This window comes from Canis lupus, chromosome X (genome assembly GCF_011100685.1).
Source record: "Canis lupus familiaris isolate Mischka breed German Shepherd chromosome X, alternate assembly UU_Cfam_GSD_1.0, whole genome shotgun sequence".
NCBI classification, from domain to species: domain Eukaryota; kingdom Metazoa; phylum Chordata; class Mammalia; order Carnivora; family Canidae; genus Canis; species Canis lupus.
In genome coordinates this window covers 55,410,106-55,436,771 of record NC_049260.1, presented here as the reverse complement: position 1 = coordinate 55,436,771, position 26,666 = coordinate 55,410,106, and the positions used below count along the sequence as shown (strand labels likewise).

At 37.3% G+C, this 26,666-nt stretch overlaps 1 protein-coding gene across 7 annotated transcripts in view; it reads left to right on the top strand.

Annotated features, from left to right (window-relative positions):
* Positions 1-26,666, top strand: part of TEX11 (testis expressed 11) — a 311,539-nt gene that overhangs the window by 27,416 nt on the left and 257,457 nt on the right. For all 7 annotated transcript variants that reach the window (XM_038587641.1, XM_038587642.1, XM_038587640.1 and 4 more), the window contains one exon: positions 16,289-16,369. In XM_038587641.1, the coding sequence (XP_038443569.1) occupies positions 16,289-16,369 (81 nt within the window). The remainder of the gene's footprint in view (positions 1-16,288; positions 16,370-26,666) is intronic.

The following is a 26,666-nucleotide window of genomic DNA, read 5'->3' as shown; positions in this document are numbered from 1 at the left end:
CTTCCAAATTCATTCTCTGAGGGCCCTGATACCAAAACCAGATAAAGACTACTAAAAAAGAGAACCCACAGGCCAATATCCCTGATGAACATGGTTGCAAAAATTCTCAACAGAATACAAGCAAACCAAATCCAACAATACATTAAAAAAATCATTCACCACAATCAAGTGGGATTTATTCCTGGGTTTCAGTGCTGGTCAATATTTGCAAATCAATCAACATGATACATCACATTAAGGGTAAAAGAAAGGATAAGAACTATATGATTAAAAAAAAAGAACTATATGATCATTTCAGTAGATGCAGAAAAAGCATTTGACAAGTACAACATCTATTCATGATAAAAGCCCTCAACAAAGTAGGTTTAGAGGAAACATACCTCAACATAATAAAGGCCATATATGAAAATCACACAGTTATTATCATCCTCAATGGGGAAAAATTGAGGGCTTTTCCTCTATGGTCAGGAACAAAACAGGGATGTCCAAGTCTCACCACTGCTATTTAACATAGTCCTGGAAGTCCTAGCCTCAGCAATCAGACAACAAAAAGAAAGAAAAGGCATCCACATTGGTAAATAAGATGTCAGATTTTCACTATTTGCAGATGATATGATACTGTATATAGAAAACCCAAAAGACTCCTCCAAAAGACTGCCAGAACTGATACATAAATTTGGTAAAGTCACAGGATACAAAATTAACATACAGAATCTGTTGCTTTTCTATATACCAATAATGAAGCAGCAGAAAGAGAAATTAAGGAATCAGTCCCATTTAGAATTACAAAAAACTATACCTGGGAAACAACCTAACCAAAGAGGTGAAAGACCCGTACTCTGAAAACTATAAAACACTGATGAAAGAAATTGAAGATGACACAAAGAAATGGAAAGACATTCCATGCTCACAGATCGGAAGAACAAATATTGTTAAAATGTCTATACCACCAGAAGCAATTTACACATTTAATGCATTCCCTATCAAAATACCATGACCATTTTTCCCAGAGCTAGAACAAACAATCCTAAAATTTGTATAGAGCCTCAAATAGCTAAAGCAACCCTGAATAATAAATGCAAAGCTGGAGGCATCAAAATTCTGGACTTTATTATTTATTTTTTAAAATTTTTATCTATTTATTCATGAGAGATACAGAGAGAAGCAGAGACATAGGCAGAGGGAGAAGCAGGCTCCCTGCAGGGAGCCCAATGTGGGACTCTGGGACCACACCCTGAGCAAAAGGCAAACGCTCAACTGCTCAGCCACTCAGGTGTGCCAACTAATTTGATTTAAAAAAAAGGTAGAGTGCGTGAGAGCATGTGAGGTGGAGGTGTAGAGGGAGAGGTAGAGAAAATCTTAAGCAGACTCCACACTGAGTGCAGAGCCCCACATGGGTTTCAATCCCAGGACCCTGAGATCATGACCTGAGCCAACACCTAGTGGAATATGTAACTGACTGTGCCAACCTGGCACCCCTTAACTAATGTGATTTTTAAAAAAATATTCCATTTATTCATTTGAGAGAACGAGAGAGAGCATGAGTGGTGTGTGTGTGGAGGGGAGCATTGGGAGAGGGAGAAGCAGACTGACATGGGGCTCAATCCCAGGACCCCAAGATTATGACCTGAGCTGAAAACAGATGCTTCACTGACTGAGCCACCTGGGGCCCCAACTAATGTGATTTTTAAAACCTTTTTATTTTGAAATAATTATAGATTAATAGAAAGTTGCACAAATATTATGAGAGTTCTGGAGTACCTTTCACCCAGTTTTCTTCAGTGGTGACATCTTGTGTTAATATAGTGCAGTGTAAAACCAGGAGATAGACATTATTACAATCCATAGGCCTTATTCATATTTCACCAGTTTTATTTGATAAACTACATGTGTGTCTGTAGTTATTTTTTTATTAATAGATTTTTAAAATTTAAATTCAATTACTTAACATATAAAGTATTATTAGTTTCAGTGGTAGAGGTCAGTGTTTCATTAGTCTTATGTAATACTCACGTGCCCTCCTTAATGTCCATCATCCAGTTACCCTGTCCTCCTGCCCCCAGCAACCCTCAGTTTGTTTCCTATGATTAAGAGTCTCTCATGGCTTGTCTCCTGATCTGATTTTGTCTTGTTTTATTTTTTCCTCTCTTCCCCTATGATCCTCTTTTTTGTTTCTTAAATGTGTCTGTACTTTTATATAGTTTTATCACATGGGTAGATTCATGTAACTACCACTACTACAATCAAGATATAGAGCATTCTATGCTCACAGATCGGAAGAACAAATATTGTTAAAATGTCTATACCACCGGAAGCAATTGTACTTCCTCTGTGTAGTTATATCATGCCCATTCCCCCATTCCCTATTCCAGGTAACTAACATTCTCCACCTCCATAATTTTGTCATTTGGGGATATTATATAAATAGAATCATAGTGTGTAACCTTTTGATAGTGCCTTTTTGAACTTAGCATGATTCCTTTGACTTCCATCCAAGTTTTGTGTTTTAGTAGTTTGTTCTTTATTTGGAAGTTGTATTCTATGATATGGATGTACCACAGTTTATTTAGCCACTCACTATGGCAGGAATTTGGGTTGTTTCCACGCTCTTGGCTATTGCAAACAAAGTTGTCATGAAAATTTTTTTTAAAGATTTTATGTATCTATTCAGAGAGAGAGAGAGAGAGAGGCAGGGACACAGGCAGAGGGAGAAGCAGGCTCCATGCAGGGAGCCCGATGTGGGACTCGATCCCGGGTCTCCAGGATCACACCCTGGGCTGAAGGTGGTACTAAACCGCTGAGCCACCAGGGCTGCCCTGCATGAACATTTGTGTAGAAGTTTTTGTGTGGACATAAATTTTCATTTCTGTGGAATAAATGCCCAGGAGTGCAATCCCTGGGTAATCATTAGTGTATGTTTAGTAGTTTGTTTGTTTTTTTTTTTTAAAGATTTTGTTTATTCATGAGAGACACACAGAGAGAGGCTGAGACATAGGCAGAGGGAGAAGCAGGCTCCACGCAGGGAGCCCCATGCAGGACTCGATCCAGGCATCCCGGGATCACCGCCCCCAGCCGAAGGCAGATGCCCAACTGCTGAGTCACTGAGGAGTCTCAGTAGTTTGTTTTTTAAGAAACAACCAAACTGTTTCTAGAGTAGCTGCGCCATTTTAATCCCCACAAGCAATGTATGGGAGATCCCATTTTCTGCATCCTTGCCAGCGTTTTGTATTGTGACTAATTTACTTTAGTTATTCTATTAGATGTCTAGTGATATTTCACCATGGTTTCAATTTGTACTTCCCTAATGGCTAATGATGTTGAACATTTTTTTCATGTACTTATTTGCCATCTGTGTATTCTCTTAAGGGAAGTGTTAGTTTGTGCTTCTTAGCTATTTTTTATTTGGTTGTTTGATTTTTTTTTACTGTTGAATTTTGATAATTATGTATTCTAGATTTGAGTGCCTTGTCAAATATGTATTTGTCTTTTCTTTTAATGGGTTGCAGAGCAAAAGTATTTAGTTTTGATGAAGTTTAATCAATTATTTTTAATGGATTGTGCTTCTAGTGTCATGTCTCAAAACTCTTCACCGAACTCTAGATCTGAAAGACTTTCTCCTATAAGTTCTATAGCTTTACCTTTTATGTTTAAATCTATGATTGATTTTGAGTTAATTTTCTTTTTTAAATAGGCTCCACACCCAGAACAGAGCCGGATCTCACAACCCTGAGATCATGACCTTAGCTGAAATCAAGAGTCAGATGCTTAACCAGTGGTGGTGCCCTAGCATCATTAAAAAAAAAAAGACTATTCTTTCCTCATGGAATTGTCTTTGCACTACTATAAAAAAACAATTCAACTCTAAATGTAACGATTTATTTCTGGACTCTGTTTTATTCCATTGATTTTTATGTCCTATGTCACTGCCAGTCTCGATTACTATAGCTTTGTGGTAAATTTTGAAATGGGGAAGTGTGAGCCTTGCAACTTTGCTCTAATTTTCATAAATGTTTTTGTCTATTCTGGATCCCTTACATTTCCATATAATTTAAAATGAGCATGTCAGTTTTTGCAAAGCCTGGTAAAATTTTGATAGGAAATGCATTTGAATCGGTAGTTCAATTTAAAGGGTATTGACATCTTAAGAATATTAAGTCTTTTGATCTGTGAACATGGGATGTCTTTCCATTTTATTTAAGTCATTAATTTCAACAATGTTTTATAGATTTTAGTGTACAGCTATTGCAGTTCTTTTGTTGAACTTATTCTTAATTATTTTGTATATTATTTTTCTTTAAATTTTTTTATTTATTTATGATAGTTACAGAGAGAGAGAGAGAGAGGCAGAGACACAGGCAGAGGGAGAAGCAGGCTCCATGCAGGGAGCCCGACGTGGGATTCGATCCCGGGTCTCCAGGATCGCGCCCTGGGCCAAAGGCAGGCGCTAAACCGCTGCGCCACCCAGGGATCCCATATTTTGTATATTATTTAATTGGAGTTCCATTTGCCAAAATATAATAACACCCAGTGCTCATCCCATCAAGTGCCCCCCTCAGTGCCTTTCACCCAGTCACCCCATCCCCTCGCCCACCTCCCCTTCCACTACCCCTTGTTTGTTTCCCAGAGTTAGGAGTCCTAATTATTTTTTTGATGTTAATTTAAATGGAATTAATTTTTTAAAAGACTTACTTGAGAGAAAGGAAGAGCCTGTGTGTGCATGAGTGGGGGAAGGGGCAGAGGGAAAGAATCTTCAAGCAGAGTCCCCCTTGAGCACAGAGCCTGATGTGGGGCTGTATCTTATGACTCTAAGATCATGACTTGAGCTGAAACCGAGTCAGATGTTCAGTCGACTGAGAGACCCAGGTACTCCTTAAATGGAATTTCTTTCTTCTTTTTTTAATTTTAATTTTTATTTATTTATTCATGAGATACACAGAGAGACAGAGAGAGAGGCAGAAACATAGGCAGAGGGAGAAGCAGGCTTCCTGCAGGGAGCCCGACTGAGACTCCATCCCAGGACCCCGGCCGGGATCACACCCTGAGCCAAAGGCAGACACTCAACCATTGAGCCACCCAGGCATCCTAGAATTAATATCTTAATTTCAGTTTTGGTTTAGTCATGGCTAGTGGATAGAAATACAATAGATTTTTGTATTTCATACTCTGTAACCTGGCTAAACTTGTTTATTCATTTTAATAGTTTTTTTTTTTGTGTGTGTGTGTGTGTGTGGATTTCTGAGGACATTCTTTCTATACACAAGATCATATCATTTGAGAATAAGGATAATTTTATTTAGGAATTATATTTAGGAGTAAATTTAACTAAAGTGTAAGACTGTACACTGAAAAATATAAAATATTGTTGAAAGAAATTAAGAAGGTCAAAATAAATGGAAAGTTAGCTATATTCATGGAATGGAAGACCTAATATTGTTAAGATGACAGTATTCCCCAAAACTGATCTACAAACTTAATTCCATCCCTATCAAAATTCTTTTGCCTTGTCTTTTGTAGAAATTGATAAATTGATCCTAAAATTTATATGTTCATGATACCTGAAATAACTTGAAAAAGAACAAAAAGATTTTATAAAATAATAAAGTTAGGGGACTCACACTTATTAATTTCAAAACTTAACTGAGGTATCAAGACAGTGTGATACTGGCATAAGGACAGACATACAGATAAGTGAGTTGAGAGTCCAGAAATAAACCCCTGCATTTATGGTCAAATACCCAAAAGAGATGAAAGCATAGAGCTCTTTAGAAGAAAAAAATAGGTATAAATCTTTGTGCTGATTAGGCAATCATTTCTCTTTTAAAGCACATGCAAAGAAAAAAATTGCTAAATTGAACTTCATCAAAATTTAAAACTTTTGTTCATCAGAAGATACTATGAATAAAGTAAAAAACAGAAAATATTTTTATGTAATATATCTGAGAATTGTCTAGCATCTAGAATATATAACGAGCTCTTAGAATTTAACAATGAAAAGACAACCTAAATTTAAAATTGGCAGAAAACTTGAATATATATTTCTCCATTGAAGATAAACACATGGCCAATAAGCACATGAAAAGATGCTCAACATTATTAGTCATTAGGGAAATGGAAATCAAAACCATAATGAGATGCTACTTCACACCCACTAAGGTATGTGAAATAATGAAAATGGAAAATAAGAACTTTGTAAGTAATCAATTGGAGAAGTTGGAACTCTCCTAACTGCTGATGGGAATGTAAAATGGTATAACTGTTGTGGAGAGTAGTCTAAAAGTTCTTCAAAAAATTAAACATAAATCCTACTTGATTGTGGTGACTAATCCTTTTATTTATTTTTTAAGATTTTATTTATTTGAGAGAGCCCGTGGGCACATGCACATGGTGGGGAGGGGCAGCGGAAGAGGGAGAAGCAGGTTCCCCACTAAGCAGGGAACCTGATGTGGGGCTTGATTCCAGAATCCCGAGATCATGACCTGAGTTGAAGGCAGGCGTCTTAGCCAACAGCCACCCAGGCACCCCATGAATAATCCTTTTAATGTATTGTTGGATCCTATTGGTTAGTATCTTGGTGAGAATTTTTGCATCCATGTTCTTTTTTTTTAGAGGTTTTATTTATTTATTCATGAGAGACACAGAGAGAGGCAGAGACACAAGCAGAGGGAGAAGTAGGCTCCATGCAGGGAGCCCGATATGGGACTCAATCCTGGGACTCCAGGATCATGCCTTGGGCCGAAGGCAGGTGCTAAACAGCTGAGCCACCCAGGTGTCCCTGCATCTATGTTCATCGGGGATATTGGTCTATAGTTCTCCTTTTTAGTGGGGTATTTGTCTGGTTTTGAGATCAAGGTAATGCTGGCCTCATAGAAAGAATTTGGGAGTTTTCCTTCCATTTCTGTTTTTTTGAAACAGCTTCAGAAGAATAGGTATTAATTCTTCTTTAAATGTTTGGTAGAACTCCCCTGGGAAGCCATTTGGTCCTGGACTCTTGTTTATTGGGAGATTTCTGATTACTACTTCAATGTCCCTGGTGGTTATGGGTTTGTTCAAGTTTTCTATTTCTTCCTGTTTCAGTTTTGGTAGTTTATACATCTCTAGGAATGCATCCATTTCTTCCAGTTTGCCTAATTTGTTGGCATGTAGTTGCTCGTAATATGTTCTTATAATTTTTTGTATTTCTTTGGTGTTGGTTGTGATCTCTCTTCTTTCATTCATGAGTTTATTTATTTGGGTCCTTTCTCTTTTCTTTTTGATATGTGTGGCCAGGGGTTTATTGATCTCATTAATTCTTTAAAGAAATAGTTCCTAGTTTCATTGATCTGTTCTACTGTTCTTTTGGTTTGTATTTTATTGATTTCTACTCTAATCTTTATTAATTCTCTTCTCCTGCTGGGCTTAGGCTTTATTTGCTGTTCTTTCTCCAGCTCCTTTAGGTGTAAGGTTAGGTTGTGTATTTAAGATAGTTCTTGTTTTTTGAGAAGGACTTGTACTGCTATATACTTCCCTTGTAGGACACCTTTGCTGCAAACCAAAGGTTTTGAACAGTTGTGTTTTCATTTTCATTTGTTTCCATGAATTTTTATAATTTTTCTTTAATTTCCTGGTTGACCCATTCATTCTTTAGTAGAATGCTCTTTAACCTCTATGTATTTGAGTTCTTTCCAAATTTCCTCTTATGGAGTTCAAGTTTGAAGGCATTGTAGTCTGAAAATATGCAGAGAATGATCCCAGTATTTTGGTACTGGTTGAGACCTGATTTGTGACCTAATAGGTGATGTATTCTGGAGAATGTTCCATGTGCTCTCGAGAAGAATGTGTATTGTGTTGCTTTCGGATGGAGTGCTCTGAATATGTCTGTGAAGTCCATTTGGTCTGGTCCAGTGTGTCATTCAAAGCCCTTGTTTCCTTGTTGGTCTGCTTAGATAATCTGTCCATTGCAGTGAGTGTGGTGTTAAAGTCCTCTTCCATTATTATATTGTTAACATTGTGTATCTTGGTTAATTTATTGGTTTATATAATTGGACACTCCCATGTTAGGGGCATAAATATTTACAATTATTAGATCTTCTTGTTGGATAGACCCTCTAATTATGATGTAGTGTCCTTCCTTATCTCTTATTATAGTCTTTGGTTTAAAATCTAATTTGTCTGATTTTGGGCAGCCCTGGTTGCCCAGTGGTTTGGTGCTGCCTTTGGCCCGGGGTGTGATCCTGAAGACCCGGGATTGAGTCCCATGTCAGGCTCCTTGCATAGAGCCTGCTTTTCTCCCTCTCCCTCTCCCTCTGCCTGTGTCTCTGCCTTTTTCTCTCTCTGTCATGAATAAATAAATGCAATCTTTAAAAAAATCTAACTTGTCTGATATAAGGATTGCCACCCCAGCCTTCTTTTGCTGTCCATTAGCATGATAAATTGTTTTCTGCCCCCTCACTTTCAATCTGGAGGTGTCTTTGATTCTAAAATGAGTCTCTTGCAGACACCTTATCAATAGGTCTTGCTGTTTATCCAATCTGATACCCTGTGTCATTTGATCAGGGCATTTAGCCCATTTACAATTAGAGTAACTATTGAAAGATAGGAATTTAGTGTCATTGTATTACCTGTAAAGTCACTATTTCTGTATATTGTCTCTGTTTTTTTCTGGTCTGTTACTTTGGGCTCTCTTCACTTAAAGGATCCCCTTTAACATTTCTTTCAGGGCTGGTTTGGTGGTCACAAATTCTTTTAGTTTCTGTCTGTCCTAGAAGCTCTTTATCTCTTCTTCTATTTTGAATGACAGCCTTGCTGGATAAAGTATTCTTGGCTGCATATTTTTCTCGCATTCTGAATGTGTGTGTGTGTGTGTGTGTGTGTGTGTGTGTGTGTGTGTGTATCTATATATCTATATATATCATGCCAGTCCTTGCTTTCCTGCCAGGTACTGATAGGTCTGCTGCCAGTCTAATGTTTCTACCCTTGTAGGTTGAGGACTTAATATTCCAAGCTGCTTTCAAGATTTTCTCTTTTTCTCTGATATTTGCAAGCTTCACTATTCTATGTTGAGTTGTTGACCTATTTTTATTGATTTTGAGGGGGGGACCTCCATGCCTCCTGGATTTAAATGCCTGTTTGATTACCCAGATTAGGAAATTTCTCAGCTATAATTTGCTCAAATATACCTTCTACACCCTGCCTCCATTTCTTCTTCTGGGATCCCAATTATTCTAATATTGTTTCACTTTATGGTATCACTTATCTCTCAGAGTCTCCCCTCATGATCCAGTCGTTCTTTATCTCACTTTTTCTCAGCTTCTTTTTTCTACATGATTTTATCTTCTATATCACTAATTCTCTCTTCTGTCTCATTTATCCTAGCAGTTAGAACCTCCATTTTTTATTACATCTGATTAATTGTCTTTTTGATTTTGAATTGATTGGATTTTATTTTATTTTTTATTTTTTTTTTAAATTTTATTTATTTATGATAGTCACATAGAGAGAGAGAGAGAGAGAGAGAGAGAGGCAGAGACACAGGCAGAGGGAGAAGCAGGCTCCATGCACCGGGAGCCCGACGTGGGATTCGATCCCGGGTCTCCAGGATCGCGCCCTGGGCCAAAGGCAGGCGCCAAACCGCTGCGCCACCCAGGGATCCCTTGATTGGATTTTAGTTCTTTTATTTCTGCAGAAAGGGATTCTCTGTTGTCTTCTGTGCTTTTTTTCTTGCCCAGCTAGTATCTTTATAATCATTATTCTGAACTCTAGTTCTGACAATTTAACTTATATCCATACTGATTAGGTCCCTGGCAGTCAGTACTGCCTCTTGTTCACTTTTTTGAGGGGAGTTTTTCCATCTTTTCATTCTGTCCAGAAGAGAATAGATGAACAAGAGAGCAAAATATTAAAATAGCAACAGTGGCTCTAGAGACATATACACTAAACATAGAAGAGATGCAAAACTGAAGGAAAATTCAAAAAAGAGAGTATAATCAGACAGGTGAACAGAACAGAGCAACATACTAGATCCTGGGTATATTTTGGTCTGCTTATTAGAAAACTAGATTCCAAAATTGTAAAGTTAAATGCGATGAAAGGTTAGAATGTAACTGTAAAAATGAAAATGAAAGAAGACTTTAAAAAAGAGTTGATAAAATAAGAAATTGGTTGAAAAGGAAAAATTAAAATAAAATGGAAAGACTAAAGAATCATAAGAAAGAAACCACAAATTCTATATACCATTTCCCCTAGTGCTGAAGTTTTGCAGTTCTCTATGATGGGTAATCTTGGTCTTAACTGGATATTCTTGCTGATCTTCTGGAGGAGGGGCCTGTCGTGCTGATTCTTCAGTGTTTTTGCCCCAGGTGGAATTGCATGCCATTGCCGGCAGAGTATAAGCAGCTCTGGATTGCTCTATGTGGAATTTATTCTCTGAAGGCTTTCCACACTGCTTTAGATGATGAGAACGAAAATGGCAGCCTCCCAATCTCCAGCCCTGGAGCTGAAAGATTGTGCCTCCCACTCTTCAGTGCACCCTTAGGGAAAAACAGTCAGTCACTCTTGTCTCCCTGGTTTCTATCCACACTCTGTGTTTCCCCAGCTTGTGACTAAGAGTTTTTATCTCAGGCGTGTGACCCCATTTTGGGAGACTCCTGTGGTGTGCACCTCACTGTTCTTCCTTGGGGGAAGAAAGAGGGGGCCTTGCTATGGTTCTGCTGCTTGCTGGAACTCTGCTTGGAGAGCAGTCCCCTGACCATGCCATGGTTCATGGTTTCTGGCAACATGGAGCTGAAAGTCCACTCTTGGGTTCACTGATTGAAGCCGGCTGGCTTCCCTGCTCTGATGCCTGGGAACTCTGCTGCGTTCAGGCACCCCTGTTGTTTTTGTAACCCCGGGCATCCCGAGACCACAGTGTCCCACCTAGGATTCTGCCCTTCTTCACCACCTGAGCACATATCAGCCAGGGATATCAATGGAGCAGACTTCTAAAAGTTCTGATTTAGTTCTCTGCTGCTGTATCACTTTCTGGTAGCCGGCTTATGGAGGCTCCCTCATCCCAAGGTTTATCTTCTGATATATCATCACCTCAGATTCACTTCTCCGCACCTCCTACCTTATAGAGAGTGGTCACTTTTTAATTTGTAGAATTGCTGCAATTCTTTTCTTACATCTCTGGTTGAGTTCACTGGTGTTCAGAATGATTTGATAGCTATCTAGCTGAATTCCAGGGACCAGATAAAACTAAGGTTCCCTACTCCTCCCTTATTTAAAGTCTAGTTAGTTATCATATATTGTTAAATTGGTTTCAGGTGTAGAATTTAGTGATTCATCACTTATATATAATTGTCAGTGCTCATCACAACAAGTGTCCTCCTTAATGCCCATCACCCATTTAGCCTATCCCCCCACCTTCCCTCCAGAGAGGGAAGCTGATCAATTCTCAGCTTCCCTCTCTTTTTTTTCCATTCCCTTATGTTCATCTGTTTTGTTTCTTAGATTCTACATATGAGTGAAATCATATGGTATTTGTCCTTCTCTGGCTGACTTATTTTGCTTAGCATAATAAATATTTAAAAAATTTATTTGAGAGAGAGAGTACAAGTGAGCATGAGCATGGGGGAGGGGTAGAGGGAGAAGCAGGCTCCCTGCTCAGTCCCACATCAGCAGGGAGCCTGATGTGGGACTCAATCCCAGTACCCTGGGATCATGACCCAAGCTGAAGGCAGAAGCTTAACTGACTGAATCACCCAGGTGCCCTTTACATCTCAGATTTAAATTCAACTGAAAGCAATGAAAACACTGGCAAAAGTTGTCAAAATGAACTTTATAGCTTCTTATTGAACTTTATTAGAAATTACAACTGGCTATAACCTAGATAAAAATATCTTTGAGTCCTCAGTAGTTTTTAAGAGTTATAGGCCTCCTGAGACCAAAAACAAAATAAGGAGTATTGGTATAAGATTAGTCTGGAGCTGTGACTGGCAGCATCAATATAATCTTGGGTGAATGTCTGGGTGGATCAGCTAGTTAAGCATCTGACTCTTGGTTTCAACATAGGTTGTGATCTCATGAATCATGGCATCAAGCCTTGTGTTGGGCTCCACACTCAGGTAGGAGTCTGCTTAAAGATTCTCTCCCTCTGCCCCTTATCCCTAGTCTTGCACATGTGCATGCACTCTCTCAAATAAGTACATCTTAAAAAAATAAACGGTTATTTTAAAAAATCACCTGGGAACCTGTTAGAAATGCAAATTATTGGATTCCACTCTAGGCCTGAAGAATCATGAATTCTGGAGGTAGAGCTCAACAAAATGCATTTTAGCAAGGCTTTCTTATAATTCTGTTTCGTGCTGAAATTTGAGAACCATTTGTACTGCATATTGTGTCAGAATATTTGACAGAAGAAAAATTGAGTTGTAGCTACTCAGAGAAGGATGGTCAAGGGAAGGTTATGTTCAAAATAGAGTATATAATAAACATATTATAGGTTGAATATAAAAAGCCACGGAGAAGAAGATTGGAGGAGTTGGTTAATGAGGAAGGGGATTAAGTTATGGGTCATATATCAAGAGATGGAAATGAATCTGATCAATATATATATAGAGAGGGATAAACAAGCATTTATCTAGTGCCTGCTGTTTGTATGTATATATACATATATATGTCAATATGTATATAAGTCAATGCTCTGCAATAGAGATAAAAAGATCTATAACATTAGTGTGTAGTATCTCTTATAGGAGCCTAAGGTAAATTCTGTGGTAGATACACATGTGTAAACAGGTGCATTATAAGGTAATTGCTTTAAAAGACCTATGAATGAAGTTCCACAGTGAAATACAATATGAGCAATTAACTATGCTGTGACAATTCAGACTGTGAACTTTTTGGTAAGGAAAGGGGCATAAAGGGGATCCCTGGGTGGCTCAGCGGTTTAGTGCCTGCCTTTGGCCCGGAGCGTGATCCTGGAGTCCTGGAATCAAGTCCCATATCGGGCTCCCGGCATGGAGCCTGCTCCTCTCTCTGTCTCTGTCTCTCATGAATGGATAAAATCTTTTTTTAAAAAAAAGGAAAGGGGCATAAGATGGGTATTTTATTATTATTATTTTAAAGATTTTATTTATTCATGAGAGACACAGAGAGAAAGAGAGGCAGAGGCACAGGCAGAGGGAGAAGCAGGCTCCATGCAGGGAGCCTGATGTGGGACTCCATCCCGGGATTCCAGGATCACGCTCTGGGCTAAAAGCAGGCGCTAAACCTCTGAGCCACCCAGGGATCCCCCAAGACGGGTATTTTAAATTGAAGAGGAGAATTAGATGTTGGATAAGGGAGCATATGAATTTTGGTTAAGGTGGAAGGTGAAAGTAATTTTTGGGAGGGTTGCAGTAGGAGGATATAGCATATTATGGGAGTACTTTTGAAGAATGTGAAAAAAAGGCTTGAATATCTGAGTGGGAAATCTCCTTAGGAAATCAACAAAGAAAATATAATTTTTTATAATAATAATTTTTAAAAAAGATTTTATTTATTTGCAAGAGAGAGATAGCAACAGAGATAGTGAGAAAGAGTATGAGCAGGGAGGAGAGGGAGAAGCAGGCTCCCTGAGCAGGGAGCCTGACATGGGGCTTGATCCGAGGACCCTGGGATCATGACCTGAGCTGAAGGTAGATGCTTTCCCAACTGAGCCACCCAGGTGCCCCAGAAAAATTAATTTTTACTGAGTATCCACTACGTACTTGACATGATGCTAGGAGTTGTAACATTTTTGATTGTTGAGCTGAAGTGAAGGTTTACTTGAAGTTAGCATAAATTTTTAATGGATCCATTCAGCATAATTTACTGTTGTTTGATTATTTTGTTATTATCACTTAGTAGTATATTAGGTGATGGTCAGTCTAGTATTTAATTTCTTGCATAAAAGTAATTACCCACTGATGTTTAGCAGTTCAGATTCAACCTTGTAGTTTTTCTTCTAACGAAGGGCAAACCTAAGTTCCTTGGTCCATAAAATACTTTATAGATCTGCTAGGATATGATTTCAAAGAGGCTTCCTCTCTTCAACAGTGAGTACCACATAACAGCAAATAACCTCTTTTATTACAATTCTTGGCACTAACTAATGGTAGCTTTGACTGCTAAAATTATTCACATTTTTCATATACTGTCTTTTTTAAGAAAGAGAGGAAGTGGGGGAAGAGCAGGGGGAGTGGGAAGAGAATCTTAAGCAGGCTCCAATGCAGGGCTCCATCTCATGACCCTGAGATCATGACCTGAGCCAAAATCAAGAGTCAGACACTTAACCAAGTGATCCACCAGGCATCCCTTTTGTATACTGTCTTAAAGTTTACAAAATTCTTTCACATCTGTGATCTCATTTGATTCTCATAAGTTCAATCCTATGTAGTAGATATTACTTATCCTTTCTTTACAGTTAAGGAAATTGAGACTCATAGAGGCTGTGACTTGCCTAACTTCACTGAGCAAAGTAGAATTGTCAAATAACTGTGGTATACCTGAAACTAATATAACATTGTATGTCAGCTGTATTTTGATTTAAAAAAAAGAAGAGGAGAAACTGGGGATCCAAAGCCCGTATTCTTTTTACTACATCAGTATATGCTGGGCATCATCCCAGATGTAATGAATCAATTTACAAGTGATGGGACCAGGGTATGTGATCTTTGAAGAGCTCCACTGGTGAGTCTGATGCTCGCCAGAGGTTGCTAGAGCATTACATCATGCTGCCTCTTCTTTAAGACTTCTTGTATCTGAATTCTCTATATTTTGGGTTTGAAATATTGATTTGTGGCCCAATAAAATGAATACATTTTCAAAACTAGCTTGAATTATTAGAGATTTCGTTTCCACTAAGGTAACATCTGATTAGTGATGGATACTTTATAGATTTTTTTTGCAGCATTATATTGCTTTATATAAGGACAGAAAGCATATCTGATATGGGGTTTGTCACACAGCATTTCTCTTTTTTAAAAAAGACTTTTTAAAAATATTTCTATTTACTTCTTTATTTGAGAGAAAGAGAGAGTGTGAGCAGCGGGGAGGAGCAGAGGGAGAGGGAGAAGCAGAAGGAGAGGAGAAGCAGACTTTCTGCTGAGCAGGGAGCCCAACACGGGGCTTAAGCAGTTGCTTAATGGACTGAGCCACCCAGGCGTCCCTCAGCATTTCTCTTTTATGATAAGATTTCCTCCACCTTGAGAAATGAATCAGCAAGTATTCATCAATCATCTATTTGCATAGATGTGAATATTATTTTGTAAACTCTAGATATTTGAGATTTGGCTTATTAATGCTCTAATGTTTATAATTTATTTTTCTCTTTTACACAATCTAGCATTAAAGCCTTAGATGAGGGTATCTACTCAGCAAGATGTCAGGCTTAATATTCTGCAGGTAGATAGAAGAAAAAACTAAAGAGAAGCTGTCTTTTTACATTCTTAGTCTTTTATTCTCTCTGCTCAATTGTTTTCTTACCCAAAGCATAAGAATACTTGATTCCACATAAGAAAGAAAAAAGAACACAGCAAATATAGGGATTTTCCCCCTATGAAGTACTTCATAAAATTATTTTCTTATATATGTCTATGTTTTTTTTTTAATATGCCTTGTCAGCTAAATTTTTAAACGACTGAAACAAGCTTCTTCTATAAGTGCCTAAGTAACGTGTGAATGATGTTTTCATTCATTTGAGGGTGTTCAATCAGAACAATAGAGATGACAGGAATCTTAGAGATAATCTAGTACATTGTCCTCATTTTATGGATGAGGAAACTGAAACTATGAGAGCGTAAGGTTCAAGGTTATATATAAGAAACATCAGAGTAGCTCTTCTGACTCCAAGATAGGATTGCACTTAGCTGCCTTAAATAGCAGATATTCACAGCAGTTCAGACTATGAAGTTACTGTGAGCCTGTTTTAGGACAAAAGACTCCCATTTAACATCCTTCTAATGTGGAGATAAATACTAATGTGGAGATAAATACAAGAGCTATTCAAGCTGGGGAAGCATCTGTTAGACATGGCATTATATTATAATATAATAACACAAGATTGTACACCAATTTTGCCATTTCCAGAAAAAAGTAAATGACTCCCAACACTATCAACTCTTGTGTTACCCAAGATAATTCTTACTTTTTGTATTTTGAGCTGGCCATTATGTTTAGCCAACCAGTGTTGCTAAAAAGTTTAGAAAACAAGACTGTTTAACACAAGTTAAAAATATGTTAAAATTGACTTATAGATAAATCTTATTATTTCATTTTAACCAATTGATATATATTTTTTTCATTTTCTCAGGCAGTTGCTCAAGGGGATTTTCATAGAGCATATACATGTACGTTGCGCTGTAAGGATATGTTGATGAGGTTCCCCAAAATGGTGAGTGAAGTCTCTGCATTTATTCTCCAAGAGTTTAGAAATATGCTATATGAAGTTCTAGATAGAATCATTCCTACTTCATGCAGCACTTTAGAGATTATATCTGAGGTCAGTTCTGCCCATTTAGCTGATCTTTGAAATATTTTCTTTGTTCTCTACTGGAAAGGGTATTTATTTATTTTTTTAAAGATTTTATGTATTTATTCATGAGAGACACAGAGAGAGACAGACACATAAGCAGAGGGAGAAGCAGTCTCCCCATGGGAAGCCTGATGCGGGACTCAATCCCAGGACCCTAGGATCACGACCTGAGCCAAAGGCAGAGGCTCAACCACTGAGCCACCCAGGTGCCCCAAGAAGTTAAAAAATTTTAAAGCAATTTCATATTTATAAAAATATTACAGTAATACAAAGAAAGACTCCTTTTACCCTTTGCACAGAGACCTCATTCAAGTTTCTCCAAACCATCGTGTATACAAAATGGAATCAATCTGGGATTGTACCTAGTCTCCTTCAAACTGGAACAATTCCTCACTTTTGCTTGACTTTCATGACTTTGGCAGTTTTGAAGATTACTGACAACTCATTTTGTAGAATGTGACTTAGTTTTTTAATTAAAATTTTTATTGAGATAAAATTGGTATATTGTGTAAGTTTGAAGTATATAGCATGTTGGTTTTATACACTTATATACTGCAATATGATTACTATATAATGTTAGCTAACACCTTTATTATGTCATAAAATCATTTTGTATTGAGAACAGTTAAGGTCTAGTCTCCTAGTAATTTTGAAATTTATAATACAGTGTTGTTTACTATGATTACTGTGTTGTGCATTAGATCTCCAGAACTTATTTATCTACTAGTTGCAAGTTTCTACTCTTAACATCTCCCTAATTCCCCCACCCTTTATTTGAGTTTGTTCAGAGCTTCCTCATGATTAGAACAAGTCATGAACCTGGGCCCAGAAAATCACAGAAGTGGTTTTATATTCTCCTCATGGCTTCCTATTGGGTGGCAGACAGTATTGATTTATTCTATTATTGGTGGTGCTAGTTTTGATCTCTTGATTTAAATGGTATTTTAAGGTTTCTTTACTATAAATGTATGTAATTTTTCCTTGTGTTATTCATAAATGTTTTGTGGGTTGATACTTTGAAATTATATGAAGTCCAATTTCTCATCCTACTTTCACCATCCATTGTTATTTCTTACCTAAATTAGTATTGTGATGGTTGACAACTGGCTATTTTGCTAATTCCATCTTTTTTTCTATATATATTAGTTGACATTCTACTATAATTAAAAAAATATTTTATTTATTTATTTGACACACACAGAGAGAGGGCACAAGCACGGGATGTGGCAGGCAGAGGGAGAGGGAGAAGCAGGCTCCCCACTGAGCAAGGAAGCCCGATGCAGGGCTCAATCCCAGGACTCTGGGGTCATGACTTGAGCCGAAGGTAGACACTTAACCAACTGAGCCACCCAAGTGCCCCTTGACATTCTACTATAAAACCTTTTTTATTGTGGAAAAATATATATAACATAAGATGTGCAATTTTAACCCTTTTTAAGCATGTAATTCATTGGCATTAAGTACATTCACAGTGTTATACAACCACCACCACTATCAGTTTTCGAAATTTTTCATCATTCCAAGTAGAAACTCTGTACTCATCACATTATCACTCCCTATTACCTCTTCTCCACAGTCTCTGATGTCCTCTAATCTACTTTCTATCTATGGACTTTCATGTTCTAGATATTCCATATAAGTGGAATCATATAATATTTCTTTTATGTCTGGCCTACTTAATTTAGCATTAATTTTTTTTAAGATTCACCCATGTTATAAGATTCACCATGTTATAGTCATTAGTTCATTGTATGTACATGCCACATTTTATGTATCCATTCATTAATTGATGGATACTTGGGTTGTTTCCACCTTTTGGCTATTGCAAATGTTGCTTCTGTGAACATTGATGTATAAATGTCTGTTTGAATCCTTGTTTTTATTATTTTTGTGAACTCTTGGGATTTTTTTAAGGTTAATTTATTTATTTTAGAGAGGCAGAATGAGTGTGGGGAGGGACAGAGGGAAAGGGAGAGAAGCAGACTCCTGAGCACTGAGCCCAATATGGAGCTTGATCTCATGATCCTGAAATCATGACCTGAGCCAAAATCAAGAATCAGATACTAAACCAACTGAGCCACTCGGGTGCCCCTTAAGCCCTTGTTTTTAATTCTCTTGGAAAAATATCTCGGACTGGAATTGTTGGGTCATATGGTAATTCTGTGTTTAACTCTGCAGAAGCAGCAAACTATTTTCTGCAGCAGCTGCACCATTTTACATTCCCGCCAGCAATGTATGAAGGTTCCAATTTTTCTATATCCTCACCAATATTTATTTTCCGGGAAATTTAAAAATTATTATAACCATCCTAGTAGGTATGCAGTGGTTTCTCATTATGCCTTTTATTTGCATTTACTTGATAACTAATTATTTTAAACATCTTTCCATGTGCTTATTGGGCATTTGTATATCTTCTTTAGAGAAATGTCTATTAAAGTCCATTGCCTATTTTTTCCTCTGCCTATTTTTTTTGCCTATTTTTATTTAAAAACTTTTTTTTTAAGATTTTATTTATTCATTTGAGAGAGAGAGAGAAGGAACATGAGCAGGGGGAGAGGGAGAGGGAGAAGCAGATGCCCTGCTGAACAGGGAGCCCTGTGCAAGGCTCAGTCCCAGGCCACTGGGATCATGACCTGAGCCAAAGGCAGACACTTAACTGACTAAGCCAATCAGGTGCCCCATCCTTTGCCTGTTTTTAAATTTGGTTGTTTGTCTTTTGGTTGTTGGATATTAAAGTCTTACATGATTTGCAAGTATTTTTGCCCATTCTGAGGGTTGTATTTCTACTCTCTTCATAGTGTCCTTTGATGCACAAAATTTTTAATTTTTTTTAAAGATTTTATTTATTTATTCATGAGAGAAACACACACACACAGAGAGAGAGAGAGAGAGAGAGAGACAGACAGACAGAGGCCCAGCAGAGAGAGAAGCAGGCTCCATGCAGGGAGCCTGATGTGGGACTTGATCCTGGGACTCCAGGATCACACCCCAGGCTGAAGGCAGGTGCTTAACCACTGAACCACCCAGGCATCCCAAGTTTTTAATTTTGATTAAGTCCAGTTTATCTGTTGTTTTTCTTTTGTTGCCTATGCTTTTGGTGTCATTTAGGAAACTTGCCAAATCCAGGGTCATGAAGATTTTTGTGTTCCTTTGAGAGTTTTACAGCTTTGGCTCTTAAATTCAGGATTTTGATCGATTTTGAGTTAATTTTTCTGTGTGGTGTGAGGTAAAGGTCCAAGTTCATTATTTTGCATGTGGCTATCCAGTTATTCTAATACCATTTGAAGAGATTATTCTTTCCCCATATGGTCATCCATCCTTGTCAAAAACCAATTGACCATATATTTCAAACTTTATTTCTGTGCACTCAGTTTTGTTCTGTCGGTCTATATGTCTATTCATATGCCAGTACCCCACTATTCTGATTATTGTAGTTTTGTTCTGCTGTACATTTGAAGTTAGGGAAGTGTGAGACCTCCAACTTTGTTCTTCTATTTCAAGATTATTTTGGGTCTCCTGGGTCCCTTGAGATTTAATGTGAATTTTAGGATAGATTTTTCCATTTCTTCAAAAACGGTCATTGGGATTTTGATAGAGATTACACTGAATCTATCTATTTGGATAGCATCATCATCTTGTGATACTAAGTTTTCCAGTTGTAGGTGTGCTGACAATACTGACTCCATCTTTGTCCCTTAGTCTTGTTCATGTCCATTCAGTGACCTCTCTTGGGGCTACATGTTTTTGGGCCCCTTGGAGATTAATACCTTAGAAATACCCACCAAAGCTGGAATGTGGGGAGGCTTGTTCTGGCTTCTTATGAATGTGTTAGAGATAGTATAGTCTTTTTCCCATCTTGATGAACACATACAGCTGTGACGTCTGTTAAATGTTAGTTCTTGGGAATCCCTGGGTGGCTCAGCGGTTTAAGTGCCCGCCTTCGGCCCAGGGCATGATGCTGGAGACCTGGGATCGAGTCCCACATCAGGCTCCCTGCATGGAGCCTGCTTCTTCCTCTGCCTCTGTCTCTGCCTCTCTTTCTCTTTCTCTCTTCTCTGTTTCTGTCTCTGTCTCTCATGAATAAATAAAAATCTTAAAAATATGTGAGCTCTCAGGTGCATGCAAACTCTTTGAAGTGTATACAGACCCTTTGGTCTCACTACAGTGCACACCCTTGTGTCCCCTTGCTCAATAAAATCTGTAGACTAAGGTCTAGACTTTATGGAGAATAGCTGCAGCTGCCCTGATCATCATCTGCCCAATCCTGTCAGTTACCCACCCTAAATAAAACTGTAAACTGTATGGAGTTGCCTATTTCATTTTTCAATCTCAAAGTGCCTTCTCAATTTGGAGGACAGTCTCTCCCCACCTTCTAACACCAATCCATGAACATAGGGATGTTTTTCCATTTATTTAAGTCTTCTTTAATTTATTTCAGCTATGTTTTGTGGTTTTCAGTCTACAATTCTATACCTTTTTGGTTACATTTACTCCTAAATATTTTATTCTTTTTGATGATATTGTAAATGGAATTATTTTAATTTCCTTAATTGAATATTCATTTCTAGTATATAGAAATACAACTGATTTTTGTGTGTTTTGTGACCTTCAGATTTGCTGAATTCACTTATTATCCATAAAAAGGCTTTTTAAAAGAAGATTCTTTAGTATGTTCTATATATAAGATCATGTCACATGGGAGTAGAGAGTTTTACTACTTCATTTATAATCTGGATGCCTTCAATTACACAATTCTTGTGTAATTGCTATAACTGTTACGTCTAATGTTTTGAATAAGAATGATGAAAGCTGGCAACCTTGTATTATTATTGATCTTTTTATTATTATTATTTTTAAATTTTATTTATTTATTCATATGAGAGAGAGAGAGGCAGAGGCATGGGCAGAGGGAGAAGCAGGCTACCTGTGGGGAGCCTGATGCAGGACTCAATCCCAGGACCCTGGGATCACGCCCTGAGCTGAAGGCAGATAGTCAGCCACTGAGCCACTCAGGCATCCCTTATTCTTGATCTTAGAGGAAAAGCTTTTAGTTTTTGACCATTGAGTATGAGATTAGCTGTGGGTTTTTCATATGTAGCTTTTAAAAAATATATAATTTATTTATTTATTTATTTGAGAGAGAGAGAGAGCATCAGCGGGGGGAGAGAGAGAAAGAGGGAGAAGCAGATTCCCCACTAAGCAGGGACCCTGGCATGGGGTTCAACCCCAGAATCCTGAGATCATGACCTGAGCTGAAGGCAGATGCTTAACCCACTGAGCCATTCAGGCACCCCCATATACAGCTGTTATCATGAGGAAGCTCCTTTCTGTTCCTAGTCTGAGTGATTTCATTGTGAGAGGTTGTAGGATTTGTGAAATACTTTTTTTAGATCGATTTAAATTTTCATGTTTTTTCTATAATTGTTGATATATCATTTTCTTTAAAAAGTTTTTAAAATAGTATTTTCTCTGGATTTTGTTTTTTAATTTTTTTATTTTAAAGTTTCTATTTATTTATTTGACACAGAGACAGCATGAGACAGCACAAGCAGGGAGAGAAGCAGAGGTAGAAGGAGCAGCAGACTCCCCACTGAGCAGAGAGCCTGATGCAGGGCTCGATCCCAGGACTCTGGGATCATGACCTGAGCTGAAGGTGGATGCTTAACTGGTTGAGCCACCCAGGCACCACATTATTTTCTTTTTTGAGAGAAGACTGCATACATCATATACATCATCATAAATATACTTCAGTGTATATTTATTTTTTTTTAAGTAGACTCTACCTTCAACATGGGGCTCCAACTCATGGCCCTGAGATCAAGAGTCACTTTCTCTACCAACTAAGCTAGCCACATGACCTCAGTGTATATAATATAATAGAATATTTTCTCCTTTATAAACACAAAACAATGATCAAATTAAATAAATTTAACATTCATAAGCACTTTAATCTATAATCCATAGTCTAATTTGTTAATTCTCCAAATAGTTTACTTCATAGCATTTTGTTCTCCCCCCACAGCAGTCCAGGATCCAGTTCAGGATTATACTTTGCAATTAGTTGTCTCATCTCTTTACTATCCTTTAATCTGTCTTTATCTTTCACGAAATTGGCATTTTAAAAACAGCTTTATTGAGATACAGTAAATCATATACATTTAAATTTTCTAGTTTGATGACTTTTGTCGTATGTATATGCACATGAAACCATCATCACAATATAGATTATGAGCCTTTCCATAACCCCCCCAAATTTTCTTTCATCTCCTGTTCCTCCTTCCCCACTCCCACCTTTTTACCCAGGCAGCCACTGATTGGTTTTTGTCTTTATAGATTAGTTTGTATTTTTTTGAATTTTTATATAAATGGAATCATGATTTATCTCCTTTTACTTCATATAATGATTTTGAGATTCATCCATGTGCTTGTTTATGTCAGTAGTTTTTGTTTGTTTTGGTGGTGAAACAAGAAAGGAATTTATTTCAGTGAGGCCAATATTGGGAAGAGAGGGGGCTAGTATGTGAAAGACTGTCTCCCTAGTAGTTTGTTTTTTATTGCAGAGTTAAATTCCATTATATGGATAGATCACAATTAGTTTATCTATTCACCTGTAGATGGATATTTAGATTATTTCTAATTTTTAGCTCTTTTTAAAAATCTAATAAAATGAAATTGCTTTAAACATTCATGTATAAATCTTTTTGTGGACATGTGTTTTTATTTCTTCTAGGTATTCTAGGAGTGAAAAGGCTGGGGTTATATACTAACTGTATGTTAACATTTAAAAAATTTTTAATGTATATATTTATATAAATTTCAGGTATTCAACTTTACACTTTTTATATAGTAAGAAGTGATCAGCACAAGTTTAGTTACATCATCCTTCACCATATAATTGATCTCCTTTGTCTTTCTCTATCTGACTTATTTCACTTAGTATAATACAGGAGAATGGAGGGAAGAGAAAATAAAAACCAAAACAGGATTTCTTCACTGTCTAACTGAAACCAGAACTAGGATACTTTCCCTGTGTGTACCACAGAATTTATGCTTAGTTTCTGGCTGCATTTATTTAGGCTATGATGTACCAGAGGAAAAGAGTGATGAACTCACCAGCATCTTGGTATTACTTTGAATTCTGGTATTCTTCCCCAGTCTGCCTTCTACTGTTTTCTTTTCAGAGACCTCAAATAGTTTCATGCAGTTGGTTTTATAGTTACATTAAGTGGGAGAGAAACGATGGAATGTACTTATTCCATCTTATCTAGAACTAAGCTCGATTTATTTTGATGTCCTTTTCCCAGATTTTGCCACTAAAGGCCCCTATAAATTGACTTCTATGCCTTTTTTTGACATATTGCCATCACCTGGAGTAAGTACTTCTTTCCTTTCTGTCTATGTAAAGTGTTCGAGTTCATCCTGTACTCCTCACTTAAGGCATGGAATTAGCTATTTCTCTCGGTTGTTTTGGTTCCTTTTGGTGGAAACTGTTATTTAGAAGGCAGGATCTGGGCAGTAGGTGTGCTTACTGCTTTTGGGATGTCACTGGTGTTAGACCCTCTCAGTGAACAGAATGTATGTGTTTGTTTTTATTTATTCACACATTTGTATATATAGATACATATATATTTATATACAACATATAGTACATATATATGTTATTTATATGTACACACTCACATTTCCATCCATTATTTATCTGTAACATCTCTGTATAGCTATTTATCTAACCATGTATTTAATCTACTGAAAGCCATATGTTCAATTTCAGTCTAATGCCAAAGTATTCATCCTAATGTCTTCCCTTTCCATATTTCTAATTTTCTTCTCCAGTAATGAGTAACCTAGCTTCTATTATCCTTATTTTGCTTATTTAATTTAGTATCCCCTGTATATAACCAATTTCCCATCTTCTCTGCCACCCTCTCCACTGTGAGGATGCCTTCCTCCACCTGCTCATGCTGTAGCTCTTCATTTCTGTGCCTCCCTGCATGGATGCACACTCTCCTTAACCTGCTCCAACACCCTATGCCTGGCTATTACTCCATGTAGATGCTTTCTTACCCTCCTCAGGCTCTGAGTCTCCATACTTGTCCCATGGGCGATGAACAACACATTCTTATACTAGCTGATCACATGGAATCTTATCAGGGAAACCACTCAGTTCCAGAGTTTTTTCTCTCTGGAAAATTATAATACTATAAAAATAAATTCCTAAAATCCTGTAATTCAAGTGGCTATTCTTACAGAGAAGAGAAAGCACACAAAAACTGGGTACCAGGAATAGCTGACGTGACATCTGGATGTCTCTAGTCCTTGGAAGAGGATTTTATGAAGCTCTAAAAAAACAAAAACCAAAAAAACCTACTCTGAAGAAAGTTAAACTTAGTTAACGTCTGTTTTTTTTAAACTATAAATTTTATTTATTTATTTGAAACAGAGAGAGAGGGAGAGCACAAACAGGGGGAGTGGCAGGCAGAGGGAGATGGAGAAGCAGGCTTCCTGCTGAGCAGGGAGCCTGATGAAGGGCTTGATTCCAGGACCCTGGGATCATGACCTCAGCTGAAGGTAGATGCTTGACTCACTGAGCCACCCAGGCTCCCCATTTAACTTCTATTTTAAAGTAAACGTATGCCACACAACACTTACAGGAACTTGATGGAGGTGTTGTAAAATTAAAGAAAGAAATGGTTAGAAATAACTGGTTTAATGTCTAGCTTTTATAGGTGCATAGTGAAAAATCAATTGATGGGAATAATTAGGACATAGTGGTATTTTGTTTAACTGAACTTTATTTAGTGAAAGTTAGAAAATTCTTCCACTTTGAGCATTTATTTAAAAAACTTTTGCATATACTTACCTACCTTGGTAAGTAGAACATAGAGACTCTCTTTTTGTATTCGAGACTCTTGTAATTACTCAAAACAAGACTTGTGATCTATGTACAACATTGTAGAAGGAGCTACTTCCTGGTGTGGCTAGTGGTGAGATATTTACTGCTCTGAAAATCAGTGTCCACAACTGTAAAATGAGTCTATAAAAACATAATCTCAAATGTTCCTTCAGTATAAAAATTCCTAGTGCTTGATTTAGAGAAGCCCTGGGCAATAGCTGGGAGTGTGTGTATATGTATATTTTTTATAGCAAAAATTTCTTTTAGCAAATTGCTTACTTAATTCTTTTACCTATTTCTCCTCAAAGTTTGAGACTTTAGTTGGAATTTTTTTCCCATTAGTTGATTCATGTGTTCAGCTTGCTTTTATCTTTTATTTCTATTTCCAGATTGCTCTAGAATTTATTTTTAGTATAGAATTTTTAGATCATTCTAAAACTTTTCATTTACACAAGGCAAGTGGCCAGTTGGTCTCTAAAATCATTTGAAGTAATTAGTTCAAGATTCATTTATATTTCATTGCTGCTCTGTTAAGGATCAAAGTTTCTAAATGAAATGTAGGCTGCCTAGACTTTATTACCATGATTTTATTCTCTTTTGCCTTTTTAAAGTTACCATTTTGTAGCCAAATATTTGAAACATATGATTTTACATAAGATTTTGTACATATCTCTCTGTATAAAAATCTAATCTCATGGCATACAATTGCATTATGCCTCTGGAAGTAAAATTCAGATTTCTGCCAATTACAGGCTAGGTGGGATATAATTGCTTTCTCTGACCCTTTCCACCCACTGCTTTGTGTATCTGGGAGAGCATAAATCACTTAAGAGTATCAACTTTCATTCCATACTCAATAATGACTCATTGGAATCTTTGTAATGGCATGTTCCACTAAATTTTAACTGAATTTTATACTTTTTAAATAAATACCTACAGCATATGGAAAGCTTGATTGTAGTAAGGCTCTTTATTTATCCATTAGAACACTAATGCTTTTAACAAACATCAGTATTTATTTTTAGTTTTGGCTGTTACTGTTACTGTTTTTTTTTTAAGTTTATTTATTCATTTTAGAGACAAAGAGAGAGGGAGAGAGAGAGAGAACAGGGGTAGTGGGGAGAGGCAGAAAGAGTCTGAAGCTGAATCTGTGCTTAGCACAGAGCTCCAGGCGGGTCTCGATTCTACAACCCTGAGACCATGACCAGAGTGAAACCAAGAGTTGGATGCTCAACTGACTATGCCACTTAGGCGCCCCAATAA